General features: G+C 38.5%; 1 protein-coding gene across 2 annotated transcripts; it reads left to right on the plus strand.

Annotated features, from left to right (window-relative positions):
* Positions 1 to 565: 565 nt before the first annotated feature.
* Positions 566 to 18,484, plus strand: RCN2 (reticulocalbin 2). 2 transcript variants are annotated; one of them, XM_061394731.1, is made up of 7 exons: positions 566 to 921; positions 1,314 to 1,419; positions 4,427 to 4,623; positions 12,091 to 12,204; positions 15,528 to 15,624; positions 16,986 to 17,128; positions 17,639 to 18,484. In XM_061394731.1, the coding sequence occupies exons 1-7, from the start codon at positions 778 to 780 to the stop codon at positions 17,789 to 17,791; spliced, it is 954 nt and encodes a 317-aa protein (XP_061250715.1). In that variant the 5' UTR covers positions 566 to 777; the 3' UTR covers positions 17,792 to 18,484. The 2 variants fall into 2 exon arrangements, with proteins under 2 accessions (XP_061250715.1, XP_061250716.1); XM_061394732.1 differs by having other exon boundaries at positions 12,103 to 12,204.
* The last annotated feature ends 815 nt before the right edge of the window (positions 18,485 to 19,299 follow it).

The following is a 19,299-nucleotide window of genomic DNA, read 5'->3' on the forward strand; positions in this document are numbered from 1 at the left end:
CGACTCTGTGCGACCCCATAGACGGCAGGCCACCAGGCTCCTCTGTCCATGGGATTCTCCAGGCAAGAACACTGGAGTGGGTTGCCATTTCCTCCTCCAAGGCATGAAAGTGAAAAGTCAAAGTGAAGTCGCTCAGTTGTGTCTGACTCTTAGCGACCCCATGGACTGCAGCCTACCAGCCTCCTCCGTCCATGGGATTTTCCAGGCAAGAGTACTGGAGAGGGGTGCCATTGCCTTTTCATCCAGATCTGCAGCCTTTCTCATTGATGGAAGCAGGGTCGGTTACATGGAGTAGACAGGGACCTTCGGGCAGGAATGAGGCTGACTGACAGAGACAGGGCGAGGGTGGAGTGAGGGCGTGTCTTCTGGAGGGTGTCGTGGCGCAAGGAAAGGCTCCCCCGGGGGTCTCCCCTCCCGGCCGCGACCGCCAGCCTCCGGGAACCTCTGGGCCCGCTGCAGATCGCCACATCGCCGCGGTCCACCCCCAGCGCCGTGGTACCCAATCAGCGGCGCGGCCTGGAGCCCCGCCCCCTCCCCGCCCCCCCCGCCGATGCTATTTAGGCCTCGGCCTGGCCAGTTTCACCATCGCAGTTGGGGCTCGGGCCTCCGCGTTACGTCGCTCTAGTTACTGAGGCCACGGACCTCTCCGCATTCCGTTCCCACCTCCGTACGTACGCCGCGCCGCCTCTCTGCAGCGCTCATTCGAGCGCCGCCGCTGGCTTGGGCCCCGCCTGCTTCCCTCCTCGCCTTTCTGTGTGTCCGCGGCTGGCCGGCGCGATGCAGCTGGGCCCGAGGCCCGCCACGCTGGGGCTGCTGCTGCTGTGCGCCGCGGCAGCCGGCGCCGGGGAAGCCGAGGAGCTGCACTACCAGCAGGGCGAGCACCGCGCCGACTACGACCGCGAGGCGCTGCTGGGCGGCCAGGTGAGGCGGCCAGACCGGGGGCTGGGAGGGTCGGGCCTCGCAGCGCGGCTGCCGCGGGCTTTGTCCCCGCGGGACAAAGGGGGCTGCCGGGCGAGGCCTGGTCGGGGCAGCCTGACAATGGGGGCCGGGCGGGGCGCCGCTCACTCTCCGATGGACCCCGGAGTCTGTAAGCGCGTCAAAACAATGCAGCCCAAGAGCCAGATCCCTTCTACTTTCCCTACAAGGGGCAGGGTTACTGAGGGGATCATTGGGGGAGGGCCCTTGGAGAGCAGATATGGGTCACCCCAAAAGCCCTCCGCAAGGGAGGTCTCTAATAGCTCTGTTTTTCTCCACCATTTTGCCCTCCTGATAGTAATGCGTGATCCCCTCTGTATATCGCTTACCTCCCAAAGGAAGAAGTCGATGAATATGTTAAACTCTCCCCCGAAGAGCAACACAAAAGACTGAAGTCAATCATAAAGAAAATTGACTTGGACTCAGATGGCTTTCTCACCGAAAGTAAGGACGTCCTACACAACTAACAATGGAGACAGCCCTTTGTAGGAGACAAATGCAAACATTTAAGCAGGGTGTCTGTTGAGTGTAGATGACTAGTGTTGCAATCAGTTAGAGATGATATGTGAGAGGGGAAAAAGGACATGGTGAGTAGGTTTTATACCTCCAAATCTTTAGACATAGGATACCAAGTAAAGCTCAGTGCTTTCTCCCGTAATACATAAGCATCATTGACCCTACACGGTGTTCAGGTCATACCTAGAGCAATTGCCGGACTCCTCACATGACTTTTTATCAGTGTCAACAATGTAATTCATTTTGGAGAAACAAACTAAAGCCTTAAGGCATTAAGTTTATTGCTCTTTTGATAAATGCTTCATTAGAATCTTAAGAACTTGCTTCTTTTTATAAGCAAGTAGAAAAGGACCTGTTGCGTGTGAATTGTATTTATGACACATGATTATAACTCGGTAGGAACCATATAATCATTATGTCCACCTCTTTTTGTAGGGGTGAAGAAATTGAAACCCAGAGGCATACGTACCTTGCTCAAATGAGTGGCAAAACCAGGATTAGAATCCATATCTCCTGCCCTTAATTCAGTCTTTAATATCCTTCACTTAAAAAAAAAAAAAATGAGTGCTCTTAGATAGGTTCTAGAGTCAGGAACGAAATGCACAGATTATTAAAAGAATAGTCTAAATAAATAGCTGCCTCTCCCCATTGCTTCATTCATTTGAAGAACCCTATCAAGTTTTCCAAATTGATCCTCAACAAAAATTCAGGAACTGTTTTGCTATAACTCTCATTTAAATGGTGCTCAACATCTGAAGAATGAAGTTGCTAGAGAGAATTACAACCTGATTGGTAAATTCAAGATGTGTTGTCAATGAAGTGCCCTCAGGTGTGGTCACCAATATTAAGGCTTTGTTCCTTTTATGTGAACAACAGAGCCTCTAGGCTAATTATCCAATAAGAATAGGTCCATCTTTGGATACATTAGAGAGTGCGCAAGATGATTTGGAAAACTTGGTGGCATTTATCTGTAAGGGCCTATATATGCTCCAATATTTAACAGTAAGCTTTTAAAAAATTAAAATTAAAAGGAACTTAGTCCAAATCTTCATTTAGTAGATGAGAAAACAAAACCTTGAGAGGGTAAACTTACCTCTAACAGCAGAGCTGAAGTGTGAAGCCCTGTTTCTGGCCTCTGTTCCATTCTGTACCCTGTTACGCCTGGACGATCATTCCACTTGAGGACTCTTCAGGAAGTTTTGCTTATTTGCACGTTAAGGGCCATGACTGGACTCGGGTTCTTGAGAGACAGCAAAGTTCAGTGGAAAGAGTTTGGGCTTTGAAGCCAAACATGGGGTTTGAATCTGGATTCTGCTGCTTATCAGTTATGAGTCCTCAATTTCTAATATCAATTTCCTGAACTGTAAAGCAATGATTATAATTGCCTTGTTTTGAAGATTAGAGACAGCATCTGTAGAGGACTTGGTATAAAGTAATTGTTCCATGGTTACCATAATTATTCTATCCCAATTTAAAGTTTCAGGAGAGACAAAAATATCTTTACTTTTCTCTATTCACCTGACTTCCCTCAAACTAACAGAGGAGTACCATTCTTTAAACTAAATGGTGTATTATCTTTAAACCAAATGGGTACTCTTGCTATTCTTACAAATACGCACATTTTTCTCCCCTCATCCCTTTTTTTCTATGATGCATATACTAAATATCTCTGCTGCTGCTAAGTCGCTTCAGTCATGTCCGACTCTGTGCGACCCCATAGACGGCAGCCCACCAGGCTCCCCCGTCCCTGGGATTCTCAAGGCAAGAACACTGGAGTGGGTTGCCATTTCCTTCTCCAAAATATCTCTATAGATATTTTAAAGTATTTTAAGATAGATTTTTAAAAGTTAATTTGAAAGTGGACATTTGAGATTTAGAAACTTTTCCTCCATGTTTTCAGATACCCAGTTAAGACAAAGCTATTACAAGACACGCATAAATCATAATTGCTACCCATAACTTTGTTAAAATTTCCTCCAGATGATTTGACATAGTTAATGGTAATATACTGTAACAATGTTTCTCAAACTTCAGTCACTTGAGTGCATTTTTCAGAAGTTAGATCATACTTACTTATCTATTATTTCCTTAATATAGTCTTGATTCAACTCAATGTAAAATGTATTTTAAACTGTATATTATTTTTGTAAATGAAGAACACTTTTTTCTAATACGTATTAAGTGGGTAGCTATTCAAATATTTGTGCTTCCTGAGAGGTCTGTGATAATTAGCAAAGTAAAAGTTGCTCAGTCGTGTCCAACTCTTTGTGATCCCATGGACTATATACAGTCCATGGAACTCTCTAGGCCAGAATACTTGAGTGAGTAGCCTTTTCCCTCTCCAAGGGATCTTCCCAACCCAGGGATCAAACTCAGGTCTCCTGCATTGCAGGTGGATTCTTTACCAGCTGAGCCACAAGGGAAGCCCAAGAATACTGGAGTGGGTAGCCTATCTCTTCTCTAGTGGATCTTCCCAACCTAGGAATCAAACCAGGGTCTCCTGCATTGGGACAGATTCTTTACCAACTGAGCTATCAGGAAAGCCCAATTAGCAAAAGTTATCTGCAATTTTTTGGATAATATGTTTTAAAAGTCAAGTGCTTTCTTGGCCAATTGGTAGTTTATTTAATAAATACTTCTTGAGCCCGGTGCTTTCTAGTCATTTGGAGTACCTTAGTGAACAAAATATACCAAAACTCTCCATACTCAAAGGGCTTACGTTCTGGGTTGATCACATATAACATTCTTAGATTCCAAACAGCTCTCCTTGTCTCCTACTCCTATTTCTATGAACGCAGCTAAACCAATTCTCACTCAAATATTTATAAACACTAAAGTTTTTTTTTTTTTCTTTTAAAGAATGTTTAGAAATCCTCACTACTCTTAAGTATCAGAATTACTGTCACATTCATTGTGTTCTGGGAAATTCTCATAGGTGAACTCAGTTCATGGATTCAAATGTCTTTTAAACATTATGCTATGCAAGAAGCGAAACAACAGTTTATTGAGTATGATAAAAACAGTGATGGTAGTGTGTCATGGGATGAATACAACATTCAGATGTATGATCGGGTGATCGACTTTGTTGAGAACACTGCTCTCGATGATGCAGAAGAGGAGTCTTTTAGGCAGGTGAGTATGTGTGCACAAGCTTTTTCTTTTGATTATATCAGTTCAGTTTCCTGCATGAGTGAGCACAAGAACCCTGAGGTCATCGACTGGATTGCCTTGTTCTCTAGGCAATCACCTGTTCCACCTCAGTGGTCATTTTGATGTTTCCTTTCTAGCCAGATTTAGGACTCTTATTCTGGACTACCTCAATTATCCCTGCATCTTTTTCTTAGCTGCATCATTTGTTCTCATTTCCTGGTTTGCTTTTTTAGTGTATTTTGAATATGTTTCATAATATTTTATTTTATTGTGTTATTGAATGGTTGGTTTTGTATCATATTTATTAGGAAGATTATAGAGGCCTATTCCCATTTTTAAGTACCATTTTAAGTATTTATATAAAATAAACATTTTTTAAATTGTGGTAAGATACACATAAAATTTACCATTTTACTATTTTTAAGTGTGCAGTTCCATATTTTTTTATTATATTCACACTGTTAGGCAACCAATCTCCAGAATTTATTTCATCTTGCAAAACTGAAACTCTAAACCCATTAAAGTGTTAGTCACTTAGTTGTGTCTGACTCTTTGCAACCCCATGGACTGTAGGCTGCCAGCCTCCTTTGTCCATGGAATTCTCCAGGCAAGAATACTGGAGTGGGTTTCCATTCCCTTCTCCAGGGAATCTTTTCCACCCAGGGATCAAACCCAGGTCCCCTGCATTGCACGCACATTGTCTACCATCTGAACCACCAGGAAGCCTCAAATAACTCCCCGTTTCCACTTCCCCCAGCCCCTGGCAATCACCGCTTTACTTTGTGTCTCCGAATTCAACTACAGTAATTCCCCAACATATGAACGAGTTCCATTCCAAAAGTGCATTCATAAGTTCAACAAAGTTAGCCTGTACCCAACAAACACAAATCAGCTATACAGTGTTATAATAGGTTTATAATACTTTTTGCACAAATAATACACACAAAAATACAAGAAAATAAAACAACTTTAATTTTACAGTATAGTACCTTGAAAAGTACAGTAGTTCCAGCTACGTCACTGCTTCTTTTATGCTTGCCTCTGGACATATTGGGCTTGAAATAAGGAGACTGTACTACCGTATTTTATACAGTGCCTGCATGCATGCTGAGTTGCTTCAGTCATGTCTGACTTTGCAATGCCAGGCTGCTTTGTCCATGGGATTTTCCAGGCAAGAATACTGGAGTAGGTTGCCATTTCCTTCTCCAGGGCATCTTCCGACCCAGGGGTCGAACCTGCGTCTCTTACGTCTTCTGCATTGGCAGGCTGGTTCTTTACCTCTAATGCCACCTTCAAAGCCCGTACTCTGTACATACTGTACAGTAAGGTACACAAAAGCATAAGCACTTGGAGAGGATGCATGCATGTGACAATGGACGCCAGACCTGTGAATTAGCTTAAGTGATTGGACATGAAAACACACGTTCACATCTTTGAAAGTTTGCAACTTGAAGGTTCATATGAATGAGACTTACTGTATTCTAGGTGCCTCATGTAAGTGGAATCATACAGTATATTTTTTGTGATTAGCTTATTTCACTTAGCAGTCTCAAGATTTGTCCAGGTCATACTATGTGTCAAAATTTCCTTTTAAAGACAATAATATTCCAGTATATGTATATATCACATTTTGTTATCCATCCATCAATCAATGGTGAGTTGAGTTGCTTCATCTTTTTGGCTATTGGGAGTAATGTTGCTATGAACATGGATGTACAAATACCTCTTTGAGATCCTGCCTTTAATTCTTTTGTGGGTACATCCAGAAGTGGAATTGCTAGTTCATATATAGTAATTCTGTTTTTAAATTTCTGAGGAACTGCAACACTGTCTTCCATAGTGGCTGCACCATTTAAAATAACTTATTTTTAAAGATTCAGTATCACTGTGAGTTGTGTTGTGTCTCATGGTTTAATTTGTTGAAATACTTCTTAAGCAGAATTGAGGAAGACATATTTAGGAATTAATAGGAACTTTTTTAAAGACTTTACTTAGTAATTGGTAGGAAGTCTTTAAGACAAATTACTATAAGCCTTAAAAATTGATATTGTGAATACTTTGTATTTCAGAGGTAATTTTAAAGACTTTTTTTAAAAAGAGGTTGTTGTATGTGGAAAAAATAAACTCAAACAACTATTTGCAAAGGTCATGTCCCAACATATTAGTCAAGGGTGCTTTGAAAACTTCTGAGCTTCCTCTGTTGGCATCTACAATTTAGTTTTTACTGTGGCCATATTGTGGCATTGTATATGCTATTTATTTAAGAACCACTTGAACTCTGTAGGTCATCACTAACTCGAAATTGGTTGTTTCTCTGCTAAGGATTGTCGACTAAAAAAATGCACAATTGAGAGTTGTGTGTTAAGTTTTATTTGAGGCAATATGAGGACTGCAGCCTGGGAGACAGCGCCTCAGATAGCTCTGAGAAACTGCTCCAAAGAGGCAGGGGGGAAGGAAAGGACAGTCTATATGTGATTTGGGTAAAGGGGGAGTACATACAGTCAAGCACATTAATTTTTTTAGAAAGTTTCTGCTGGTCTTATGAAGCTTCTGCTAGTCATGAGAAACAGTTGTCAACCATGAAGGATTTTAGTGCTTTTCTAGAGATGAGGAGATAGAAGAATTGGGCTCATAAAATTATCTCCTGAGAATATCTAACTATCTGAAGACCTGTCCTGCCAGTTTTCCCAGAACGCAGAGTGCCTGGCTTCTGCTGTCCATCTTGAGCTCCTTCAGAGGGTGCTGGAGCCCAGCAGCTGCAGCAGCACATGATTTAATTCTTGTAGAGGTAGATGGCAGGCACCCATGGCAAGTGCCAATTTGTGGTTGACATGATTATGCATGTGCTGTGCCTGTACCACCAGTGTGGAGGGTAAGGACTCCAGCTGTGGGGCCAGTCACCTTGGCTTTACATTCAGCAAGGGCTTCCCCAGTGCTTCGGCAGCTAAAGAATCCACTTGCAATTCAGGAGCTGGAGGAAATGCGAGTTCAGTCCCTGGGTTGGGAAGATCCTCTGGAGGAGACGGACTGGCAGGCTGCAGTCCAAAGGGTCGCAAAGCATCAGACAGGACTGAGCATGCACGCAGCACCACATGACAGTGGGGTACCTTGGGTTAAATTAACCCTCCTGTGCCTCAGTGTCCTCATATCTAAAAATGGGGATGAAAACAGTATGGAGAAATAGTAATAAATAGTAGCAGTTGAACTGGTAAATCCTTCTATGTTAATTTGAAAGAAAATTGTTGAAGAAAACATGTGAGTCACATGTTTATCTCTAATACTTACATACAATCAGCTTTTGGAAGTTGTTTAAGCATTTGTTAACTATCAGCTTTAGAGTAGATAAGATTTAATATATAGGGGGAAAGTATCCTCTTTTCTCCTTATTTGGGTCTTCATCTTACAGCAGACTGAAAAGAGTGTAAATCAGTCTTTTTACTACTTAGTGCTAAAAAGAAAACAGATGATGATAATGAGATCTAGAATTTGTCTGCTAGTTATTCTCCTTTACTATAGGAATTAACTCATCTTAAAAGCATCGTTCACATTCCAAGATTTTTTCTTAAAACCAAACCATGGTGTGACATTATGACTTCTTTGCCAGGGAATAATACAAACGTTAAATACAGTATTTTAAAATCTTACCAGAAGTAGATTCTGTGTTTGTTTTTCACTCAAAAGATTTAATTATTATCCCATCAAAAAGTAGGGAAATTGTGTAGTTTTTTAAAATCTATATTCTTTGGAGAGTGGAGTAGGGTGGAATGTAATAATACATGATGGTATGGAGAAGAAAATCTTTACTTTGAAGAAGTACGTGACTTGTTACATAAACTGTTGATGAGCAGTTTGGTTTTTTTAAAAGATGTCTGATTTTAATGCTGTGTTTCTCACCCAGGTACTCTGGACATGTTGATTATAAGACTGTACTTTTAAAGAATGAATTAGATGGACCTTATAGCCTACAGGAATTAATGGGTCCCTGAAATGAACACTTCTCAATGGGAGTCCTATTGGTCCTGTTGCTTATTCTTCAACAACATAGGAATATGTCTCTACATGAAATTCTATTTATAATACTTTGTTAGAATTATATATATATATATATATATATATATATATATATTTACATATATGACCCACTAAAAGTGGATGTGGGGTATAAAAATGAACCCAGACACAATTGCATGATTCTGCAAAATAAAAAATAAAAGGATGAAGAATGTATCGATCTTGATCAAAGTTACAGCCTAAACATTGTACCATAAAAGAATCATAAAAAGTAATTGGATGTCCAAATAAAATGTTTTTGTATGGAAGCCTATTAAAAACCAAAAATCAATTTGATAGCTGAATTATATGTTACTTTTAATGTTTTCATACAGAGAATAGAGATAACCTGGAATAATGACTTGCAGGCTGTGAGATGCCGGAAAAAAAGTATTTCTTTATGACCTGATGAACAAGTATAGTCAGCACTTTTAAGCAGGATAATTAAAGTTTGAGGACCTACCTGGCAAAAGCTCAATTCCTATAACTTCTAAAGCCAGCTGCGAATGTGCATGTGTAAGCAGGATTTATTTGTGTAGGATATAATCATGCATGTGGCTAATCAGAATCTTAAGACCTAGACTTTTGTTCTGTTATCACAGGTTATAGATTTCCTCGTGTAAAATCTTTAGTCTACCAAAAGATGGCAGTTTTGTTCTTCACAAGTTTCTGTTACAATGTAAAAATAAATGACTATAGTAGTTTCTATCTTTTTACTACTGTGCATAGTACTTTCTATGCACTAGAACACAAGGGTTTTATACAGGAAAAAAAAAGTGTTGAGGTTTTATGAAACTGACAGTCCTTTGTGGTCGTCTTTTAGAAATTTGCCCCTTTGGACAAAGTCTTGGTGTATTAGCTTCTTTAATATGAGTCTCTAATAAATGTGTTCTTTAAATGACCATGAATAAGACTTTTAAAAATCCCATTATTTTTTAAAAACCTGAGAAATGTAAATGAGAAAAGTACTTTATTTTTTTTTTTAAGAAATCTCAGCTATTGAAAGAGATCCTTTCTTTCCATAGGCAAATTTGGCCAAATTCAGCTCCCTCTGCTGAAACATGGACCTTTTGCTCCAGATTGAAGGGTTCTTTCATAAGGAAATCTAAGCACTTTAGTATTTTGAATAGTGATTTATTCAAAAACCTTGATTGACTCAGCTAAGTACCTCAAATTCTTGTTTTTCTACTTTTCCCCATGTTAAACCTGAACATAACATGTACATTATTTAGTCTAGTTATTTAAAATTATGAAACATTAAGTTAAAAGCAGCTGTTTGGAAACATGTTTTTTTCTCTGCCATGATTGGGTGAATATAACTGGCTAGTGGAATCTGGGTATTTAAAAGACAAATTCTTTGGGGAAAGAAGTGAGCCTCCACTGTAACTCAGTCATCGTAAAAGAACTACTGTTTCAGTAAACAAGTGCTACCCAACCTTTAGTATTCTAGAAAATTGAGAAGAGCATTTCTTTTCAACAGTGAAACACATAAATTAAAAGCTTCTAAAATATTTGAAATTGTGCTTTTTAAAAAAATGTGTGATTTAATACACATCAGTTTATAAAAAGGAAAGTTATTCCTAGAAATTTCTCAAAATGTATGCAGGATTAGCAATATGCCACTATTGGCTTCCAATCCTCTTAATTACAGAATTACCTTTGAGAAAATTGATTAAAAGTCGCTTTTCTCCTAATAGTCGCTACTGCTTGGTTTCCTACCAGAGTGTACTTGAGGGGAAAGAAAAGGAAGATGGGCATGACAAAGTAGAAAACGGTATGATTATTTAGCTCAACCCCAAGATAGGGGCTTTTCAGCTTTTGATGTGTTTATCTGGACATACAGAAGTAGCACTATAAACAGCCTATGAAGAGTAGACTTCCAAATATTTACCAAAAGTATTCTCATAAGAGGAGTATTTGAAACCTGTTACAGTGTTTTTGAAAAGTCATTTTGAAGACCAGAAACAGAAATAGGCACACCAAGAACTAATACATAGTCTAAAGTCATTGCTTTGGGGGCATTCAAAAAGTTGCTGCGATTGTTAAAGAAGGTAGTGTGTAGTGTTGTAGAAAGAACAGGAGGGATCCAAGTTCAATATATTTTAGTTGTTTTCCTGACATCCCTTTCAATAAATCATTTTAATCTCAATTTTTTTATCAATAATAGTAACACGTAACATTGAATACCTAATATGTTTTCTAATTGCTTGATAGGAATTCTCATCTCAGTTGCTTAATAGAGATTTTTTCTTATTATGAATTGTTCAGTTTATTTAAACTAAAAAAAAACCAAAAAACAGTTCACTGATTTCTCTCACTTCCCTACCAGCCACTTCTGGCAGCCACCTGTCTGTTCTCTCTATCTGTGAACTTGGTTTTTTGTTTTTGTTTTTTGGGTTTTGTTTTTGTGAACTTTTTGTTTGTTTTTAGATTCTACATATGCAAGGTCATACAGTATTTGTCTTTCTCTGACTTATTTCACAAAGCATAATGCCCTTGAGGTATATATCCATGTTGTCTTAAATGACAAGATTTTATTCTTTATGGCTGAATAATATTCTTATATATATTAGTGGAACATATTATGTAATTTCTTTATCCATTTATCCATCAGTGGATATAGGCTGTTCCCATGTGTTGGCTATTGTAAATAATGCTGCAGTGAACATAGAGGCTTGTGTATCTTTTTGAGTTAGTATTTTCATTTTCTTTCGACAAATACCCAGAAGTGGAATTGCTGGATTGTCTTGTTGTATAGCATCCAGGTGTCAGGTGTGCCTCACTGTGGTTTTGATTTGCATTTCCCTGATGATTTATGATGCTGAGCATCTTTTCACCTGCCTGTTGGCCATCTGTATGTATTCGGAAAATGTCTATTCAGACCTGCCCATTTTTGTAGTTGGACTGTTTGTTTTTCTATTGAGTTGTACGAGTTCTCTATATATTTTGGATATTAGCCCCTTATCAGATAGATGATTTGCAGATATTTTCTCCCATTCAGTAGCTTTCATTTTCTTGACGATTTCTTTGGCTGTGCAGAAGCCTTTTAGTTTGATGTAGTCCCACTTGTTTATTTTTGCTTCTGTTGTTTTTGGTGTCAAATTATCCCAGTTGTATAGTTGAGGAGCCCAAAGAGGTTTAGCAGTTTGCCGTAAGTAACAAGTTAATAAGTGGCATTGCTGGAATTCAGATCTGAGTCTCCCTATGTCGCTGTACTGCTTCTAGTAAATGCTTGTTATTTGCCCAACTTAACATCAAAGGGATGATGTGAAGATTAAATGTGATAATGGATATAAATGTACTTTAGAGGTCACATAGCTTGTATTTTTCAAAGTATTTTTAATGACATTGTGGGATGAATGAGAAAACCTTTAAATGTTCAATATTTAATTTTCAAAGCTTCATTTAAAGGACAAGAAGCGATTTGAAAAAGCTAACCAGGATTCAGGCCCTGGCTTGAACCTTGAAGAGTTTATTGCTTTTGAACATCCTGAAGAAGTTGATTATATGACGGTAAGGAAGAAAAAATTTCAAGATAACTATTGAATAGCCAAAACTTTAAAACTTTTACATAGTAATGAAAATAAATTATATACAAAACAGAATTTTAGGAGATGATCTAAACTTTTCCTTGCTTCAGAAAAGGGGTGGGAAGACGGAGGTTTTCTGGTGGAGTGGGGGTGTGTACAGGGCGGGAGAAGGTAAGGAATGAGGTTTTCTTCAGTCTCTGAAGTGTTTATGTGTATCCGTCTTTGCCTGGCTAGTTTCTCTTTCATAACTGGGTTACCTTCAGCGCCTTCCTTGTCGTTTTGTAGCTTTCAGACTTTTCTCAGGTGTTTCAATATTAGTAACACTAGAACTTCCTGTTTAGTTTACAGGGTTACTTGTGAAAACTTTTGGTCTGGGAACACTATCATATTTAGATCCCTTTTCATAGGGTATGGGAGTGGGATGAGGTGGGGGGATGCAACTGCTAATGACTAATAATGTTTTTGTAACTTTAGGCATAATGAGTCCTCTCATCCCTTTAAAAGAAGTACCAGCTCTTCAAAATTTTGTTGAACCCAGGGTATAATTCAACAGTGATTAAGTCCCTGCTATGACTTGGTAAACTTCTTGGGAGCAGAAACTATCATATTGGAGAGTAAACTTTAACATAAGAAATGGCTTTTAAAAAACAGACTAAACGTTTACATTGAGGTCTGTTGCCTGGCATCAGCCCCAAGCTGTGTGGCTTGGTTCCCTGGACATTTCAGGGAGGGAAGATGTAGCTTTGTGCTTAATGGGTCATGGTTGGATGTCCCTGCCTTGATAGCAGGACTGCAGATATATTTTTCTCTCTAACTTGGTGGCAAGACACCACCATCAGTGCCATTTCTCTTGCCATTGTGAGGCTTTGGATTTCTTACTTTCCACAAAGTACATGACCTAGTTTGAGAACATTGCTGGGCACAGTTTGTTTAAGTGCCAGAATTAAGTGGAGATAAGCTAATTGAGCCCTAGCATGGTAGGCGGAGGATGTTGGATCTTGATTATCTGGGGAATAAGGAACAGTTGAAGACTGAGGAGGGAAATGACCAGTGATAGCAATGAAATAATTTAGGCATTATGTGTATAGCCCTGGAATATTAAGTGGCAATGGAATGAATTGATGAGTGACCAACATTTTGAAGAAAGCATAGACAGGAATGTTGACTGATATAGCATGGGAGGGGAAGAGGGCAAGAATCAGAAATGACTCTGAGGTTGGAAGCTTGAGTAACAACGATACAAAAGCAGTACCATCGCAGAATGGGATATGTCGGGATGGGAAAGGATGGTCTTTGTGCTGAGTTGGAGTTGATGGCAGCACACAAGATGGGTGATCATAAGACGGTGTCTCATTCAGAGCAGCTTCATTAATTTCTGTTTACCTTAATTGTTTTCGTGGATCTTTTTTTCCTTGTTTCCCTTTTAAGGGTATATAGGATAGGAAAAGGGCAGAATATAAGATCAACTAAGTGATTCTACTTTGAATTAAAAGTTGGAATTTAAAAATATTTTCGTTCACATAATTTTAAAAATTATTTTAACCAAGGCAGCATTCTTGAAATGTCTTTGTTTCCCAAGAGGATTACTTGAATGCAGGAATAATCAGTTTGATCAGTGATTCTTTTATTGGATCACAGACTCCTTTAAAAAAATCTGATGCAAGCTGTGTACCCTGCCCCAGAAAAGTCCTGAACATGTCCATGTTCATACACATAAAATACTGGGTTATAATTTCAAGAGATTCTCAGATCTTCTCTCCAAAACTAATCTTTGGGTCTCCAGGTTAACATCCCCTGGTTTCTGTATCGAAAATCTGTTATATTTGATTAAAAAAAAACAACAAAACCCAACAACTTCTACTTAAGTGTTGTTTCATGCAGATGTAGATAAAGCCCCTGGATTTGACTACAATAAGAGACTTTTGAGAATATGTTTCACTGTAGTTATGGTTCTGGAATCCAGGCTGAAAAAGTATTCAGGCAGCAGCAGGTAATGAGGAAATGAGAACAGTAGCTGTAACCTCTGAGAGGAAAAGAAAGACCAGGATGGTGGTTAAAGAGTGCAGCAGAGTCATGGGAACTTGGCTGTTTTTAAAGGCACAGAAAAAGGAGCTAGTGGAAAGGGTTGGAGAAGCTGGAGTTAAGAGTAAAAGAAAGCTCTCAGGAAGTGGGGAAGTATGGGATCTAGGAAGACAGTTGAGGGCTTCATCCTAGAGAAGAGGGGCAGAGCTTTAACTGCTGAGATCAAAGAGAAGGATGAAAGGAACAGGCATCAAAATAGAGGTGGTTAAAGGTGAGGATGCAGTGCTGGGAAACAAGGAAGGATTTCAGAAGACCTCTCCCATGCTTAGAAAAATAGGAAGTCTTTGCCAAGAGCATGTTGGAGAGAATTGGGGTAAGGCTTAGAGAAAATAGAGATGTCAAAAAACAGCCATAGAGTGTTAGGGAGGCTGAGGCAGAGAGAGACTTCCAAGCTGCAGTGAGAGCCCACAGAAGTGGCAAAAAATAAATTTATAAGGATTAGGTTTCTATTTTTGTATCTTCCTCTGATTCTGAAATAAAGGAGAAAGTGATGTGGGTCTGACGTATAGCATGAGGACGGGCATAATAAGAAAAGGGTCCAAGGGGACACAGGAGTGTAGTAAGGGAAGCAGTGGAGCAGGTCGTCTTGGGAAAGCATAACTAGAAAGGGCGTGATCTTTGGGTCAGAAGGGATTAGTTGGTAAGGAGCCTTAGAAAGAGTCAGGAACCGATTTGGGGGCAGTCTAGGGTGGATGAAGGTAGATGGGTGGAAGAGGAAGCAAGGAAGTTGAAGTTTTATAGGGTACTGACCCATTTCAGGCAACAGTTCTATGCAGAGACATCTGAGATGAGGGTTCTTTTGGCTTGTTAATGGATTGACAGGAAAGTGAAATTAAAGAAGACAAAGGTAATATAAGATATATCATTCTTCAGAAGGAGGTAATGTGCAGAAAATAGAAATGTGAGTTTATTGCCAAGGTTATTCAGGAGGGTGAGGTAGAGTGCTCAATAATAGAAGCTTAAGGATGTTAAATTCTAAGCTATTAATATTTGGGGTTTTATTCCTGCTTCTAAATTCCAGTGTTTAGAAAGATTGTGTGGCAAGTATAGACAAAATAATTATTCCTAAAGAATAATTAGGTTAAATATTTCTATAGTAGGATTAATTAATTATAGTAGAAATAATTCAATAATTAATTCTATAGTAGGGTTGATTCAGATGGTGATGGAATTGAAACTTTTGTGACAGATTTTTTTTCTTTTTGGTGAACATACATGCAATAGGAATTTGTCATTCAAGAGGCTTTAGAAGAACATGACAAAGATGGTGATGGATTTGTTAGTTTGGAAGAATTTCTTGGGGACTACAGGCGGGACCCGAGTAAGTAGGCTGGGGTGTGTGGGAGGAAGGGGAAAGGAAGAAATTGGAAGATAGTCTTGCTCATTGAGAGCTCTGTTTGATGGAGGAAAATGGAAGAACTGGGCCTCATACCTCCTTGTTGAGTTCAGTAAAATACTAGTGAAACAAAGGGGCTTACAGCTTGTCTGAGAATGCTGTTTTGCCCACTTCTAGTTCCTCATATAGAGCCAAGCATTTTTCTTCCATTTCAAACAAATACAATGTAATTATCAATTCAGATGGCTGAGGAAGTAAAGGTTGATATTTTTAAACAGACTCCTGTACCTTTGCATGTAGATCTTAGAAGAAAAAAAAAAAATCCTATAAATACTAGAGTAAGACTGTGGAAAATGTCTTACTGTTTAAAATTTAAGGAGGTTTTATATGCAGCTTTTCGTATAAGCAGCTGTCTTTTCAGAATTTTTGCTTAGCATCACTTACTATGAATGTCACTTTAAAATTACCTATGGCATTACTTTGTAAGAACACACATTGTGAGAACACACAGGAAGATTTAGTCACATGATGTTCATAAAACCATTTCCCAGTTCAGACTTGGGCAAACAATATCAGAACAAGTAGCAGCAGTTAGCAAAATTACTAGTTTGTGATAATATGTAACACTTAAAAAAAATTTTTTTTCTCCATGAGATTTTTACATAGACTTTTTGTTAATCTCCATCTGTTTATTTATGTATTTTTTAATATAAATTTATTTATTTTAATTGGAGGCTAGTTACTTTACAATATTGTATTGGTTTTGCCATACATCAGCATGAATCTGCCACGGGTGTGCATGTGCTCCCCCTCCTGAACCCCCCTCCCACCGCCAGGTTCGACGCATGCTACATAGACTTTCATGTTTGTTTGTTTGTTTTCATTTTTTCAGTTGAGTTTTATCCCAGAACAGTTTTACAATAAAGCTGATGTTTTTTCTTTTTGGCCACATCACACAGCATGTGGGATCCTAGATCCGCCCCCAGGGCATTGAACCCACGGGGCCTGCAGTGGGAGCACAGAGGCCCAAGCCCTGGTCTGCCAGGGAGGTCCCTATGCAGCAGTTTTACATATGTCCCCTCCCTTTTGAACCTCCTTCTCATCTCCCTCCCTCCCTCTGTGCAACAATTTTAAAACTCTGAGTATCACTTTTGAAAATTACTATAGAGTTTGCGCTTATTTCAGCCCTTTTCAGTTAAGTGCTTTGTTTCTTTGGGCCTCCTTTATGTGGTAAGCTTTAAATTCATTTCCTCTATCTGGGGCTATACCAGACTTCTTATGGGATATGTGTGGTATTCTTGTGTATGCATGTTTATGTTCTTTTTTTAATATTAATATATTAATAGCCGCAAGTGAAGATCCAGAGTGGATACTTGTTGAGAAAGATAGATTCATGAATGATTATGACAGAGATGCTGATGGCAGACTTGATCCGCAAGAACTGTTGTCCTGGGTTGTACCCAATAACCAGGGCATTGCCCAGGAAGAGGTAAGTATTACAGAAGGATTCTCTCATCCCCAAATTTGTGCTATTGTAGTAAAGGAAATTCAGAATCTTAAGCCAAAGAAGGAAGTAGTGGAGTTATTTAGGATCAATGCATTGCTATTTCTTGATTTAAATCTATGATCTGTTTTAGACTGTCAAAGAGACAAGGAAGTTAGGATGGTATTATATATGAATTCAATAGTACAATAGAATAATAAAAGTTTGTATTTACCTCTGGGGCTCAAAATGGGTTATACTAATTTTCCTTGTCTTTGAGATATCCTGAATTGGATTTGAGTTGGGAGGAGACAGAACCCAGCAGAAATTAAGAAAGGAGGTGATGAGAAATGCTGTAGACAGACCCAGTCATGATAGTTAATACTTTTAGGTACTTAGACAATAATGAGTACTTGGTATACCTGAATGATTTTGACAAATCAGATCCCATTAAAATGTGAACATCTTGCTGAAAAATACTTACTATGCTTGACACGTTTTTGTTTTATTTTAAAGGCTCGTCATCTAATTGATGAAATGGATTTGAATAGTGACCGAAAGCTCTCTGAAGAAGAGATTCTGGAGAACCAGGACTTGTTTCTTACAAGTGAAGCCACAGATTACGGCAGACAGCTTCATGATGAATACTTTTATCATGACGAGCTTTGATCCCCGGGTGTATCTGAGTAGAGCACAGGCTCCTTTTATAGTTTGTTACCAGCTTTACTTTTGTGATAAAATGTTGATGTTATATTTTACACTCTTAAGTCTTACCAGAGTCAAAATTATCCTAATGTACATTATAGTTTTGGCCTTTTAGGAGAAAAGTAAAACAAAAGCCTGATATTTATTTCCAAATGCATTGAAGAAATTAAACAATGTTGTGCCATATGACAAAAAAGTCTTTCCTAAATAGTCCATCTGTTTAGTACTGTATTGTGAAATATTTGAGTTCTGTTTCCATACTTGAAAAAAAAAACAGGATTTCAGAGATGCCTGAACAATATTATTTAAGTAGTATGTGACTAAGCTATCAATTTTTTGTTTTAAGTAGGTTTAACTTGGGAACTGACAGAAGGACATTGTTTTTAGATTTAGCATTTTGTTTTAAAACCTTTAAAGGAACCTTAGAAGGACTTATACCTCACATATTAATGTTGAGAAGTTCTGCTTAATTTTAAAATGGTTTCTATAAAGGGTTTTGTTGTATGAAATAGAACTTTATATTTTTGCATATGTATAGATAGTAATTATATTTAATGTGTAACTATAGCATTATGGTGTGTGGAATTTGACTTTGTCCAGAACTCTTTTCTGTTTCTTTTTTTTGACTGATTAAAAATGAAATGTCATATCTTTTTATATGTTTGTTTGATTTTTATTTGATCTTTCAGGTAAACCTTGAATTCAGCAAAAGTTTTGTTGTATTATACATTACCTCACCTCATTCATTCCTGTATTTGAGAAGTGAATGTTCTCAAAACTTTGTTAAATTATATTCTTGCTGCATATTCTTATTTTGGTTCTTTTGGATAAAAGAATCATATTGTAATTGAATGTACACCTGACACATTTCAGTTGCTAGTATAGCAAATGTGGTCTCACTCTTTCGGGCTGGAAACAATCGTAAGGATTGCACGGGTTGAAATTACCAGTAGAGCCTGAGATCAGTCATACTGAAATTAAAGTCACACTTGATAAGCATTTGTCCGTACCTATGTAGTCAGTTTTAACCTTATTCAGGAAGTTAGCTTGTTACCTTTGTGGGGAGTAAGAAAAGTGAGAAGGTGAGAAATTTATTTCCCAGCTTTAACTCACAGTTTCTATTTTCTTAAATAACCTGTATTTGTGGGTGAAGAGGTCAACTATGCATTCTGTTAATCTTTTTCTAATCTGAAGTTCTCTCTTTTATAGCACGCACAGCATTGGGAGACTCAGCTAGTCTTTATGAGTATTAGAGAAAACCTGAAACTCTTTTCTGATAGAATTAACTGTCTGCTTACCTCTCTATTGCTCCCGTTTTTGCTGATGTGAGTTGTGAATACAGATTATAAACTCTCACACTTTAATGATAGCTTGCTTACCCTGATGGCTAAAGTACATGGTTTTCATTTTAACTTACGATACTTGTCTGGTTCCTTAAGAATTAAAAGATACACAATTATCACTCATCTGCC

The sequence above is a fragment of the Bos javanicus genome, chromosome 21, assembly GCF_032452875.1.
Source record: "Bos javanicus breed banteng chromosome 21, ARS-OSU_banteng_1.0, whole genome shotgun sequence".
In the NCBI taxonomy this organism is placed as follows: Eukaryota; Metazoa; Chordata; class Mammalia; order Artiodactyla; family Bovidae; genus Bos; species Bos javanicus.

Excerpts from the sequence above, each read along its gene's own strand:
- RCN2 (XM_061394731.1), top strand. The coding sequence starts at position 778 with ATGCAGCTGGGCCCGAGGCCCGCCACGCTGGGGCTGCTGCTGCTGTGC. Across the intron at positions 1,420-4,426 it reads AGATGGCTTTCTCACCGAAA|GTGAACTCAGTTCATGGATT; the intron begins GTAAGGACGTCC and ends AAATTCTCATAG. Across the intron at positions 12,205-15,527 it reads AAGAAGTTGATTATATGACG|GAATTTGTCATTCAAGAGGC; the intron begins GTAAGGAAGAAA and ends TACATGCAATAG.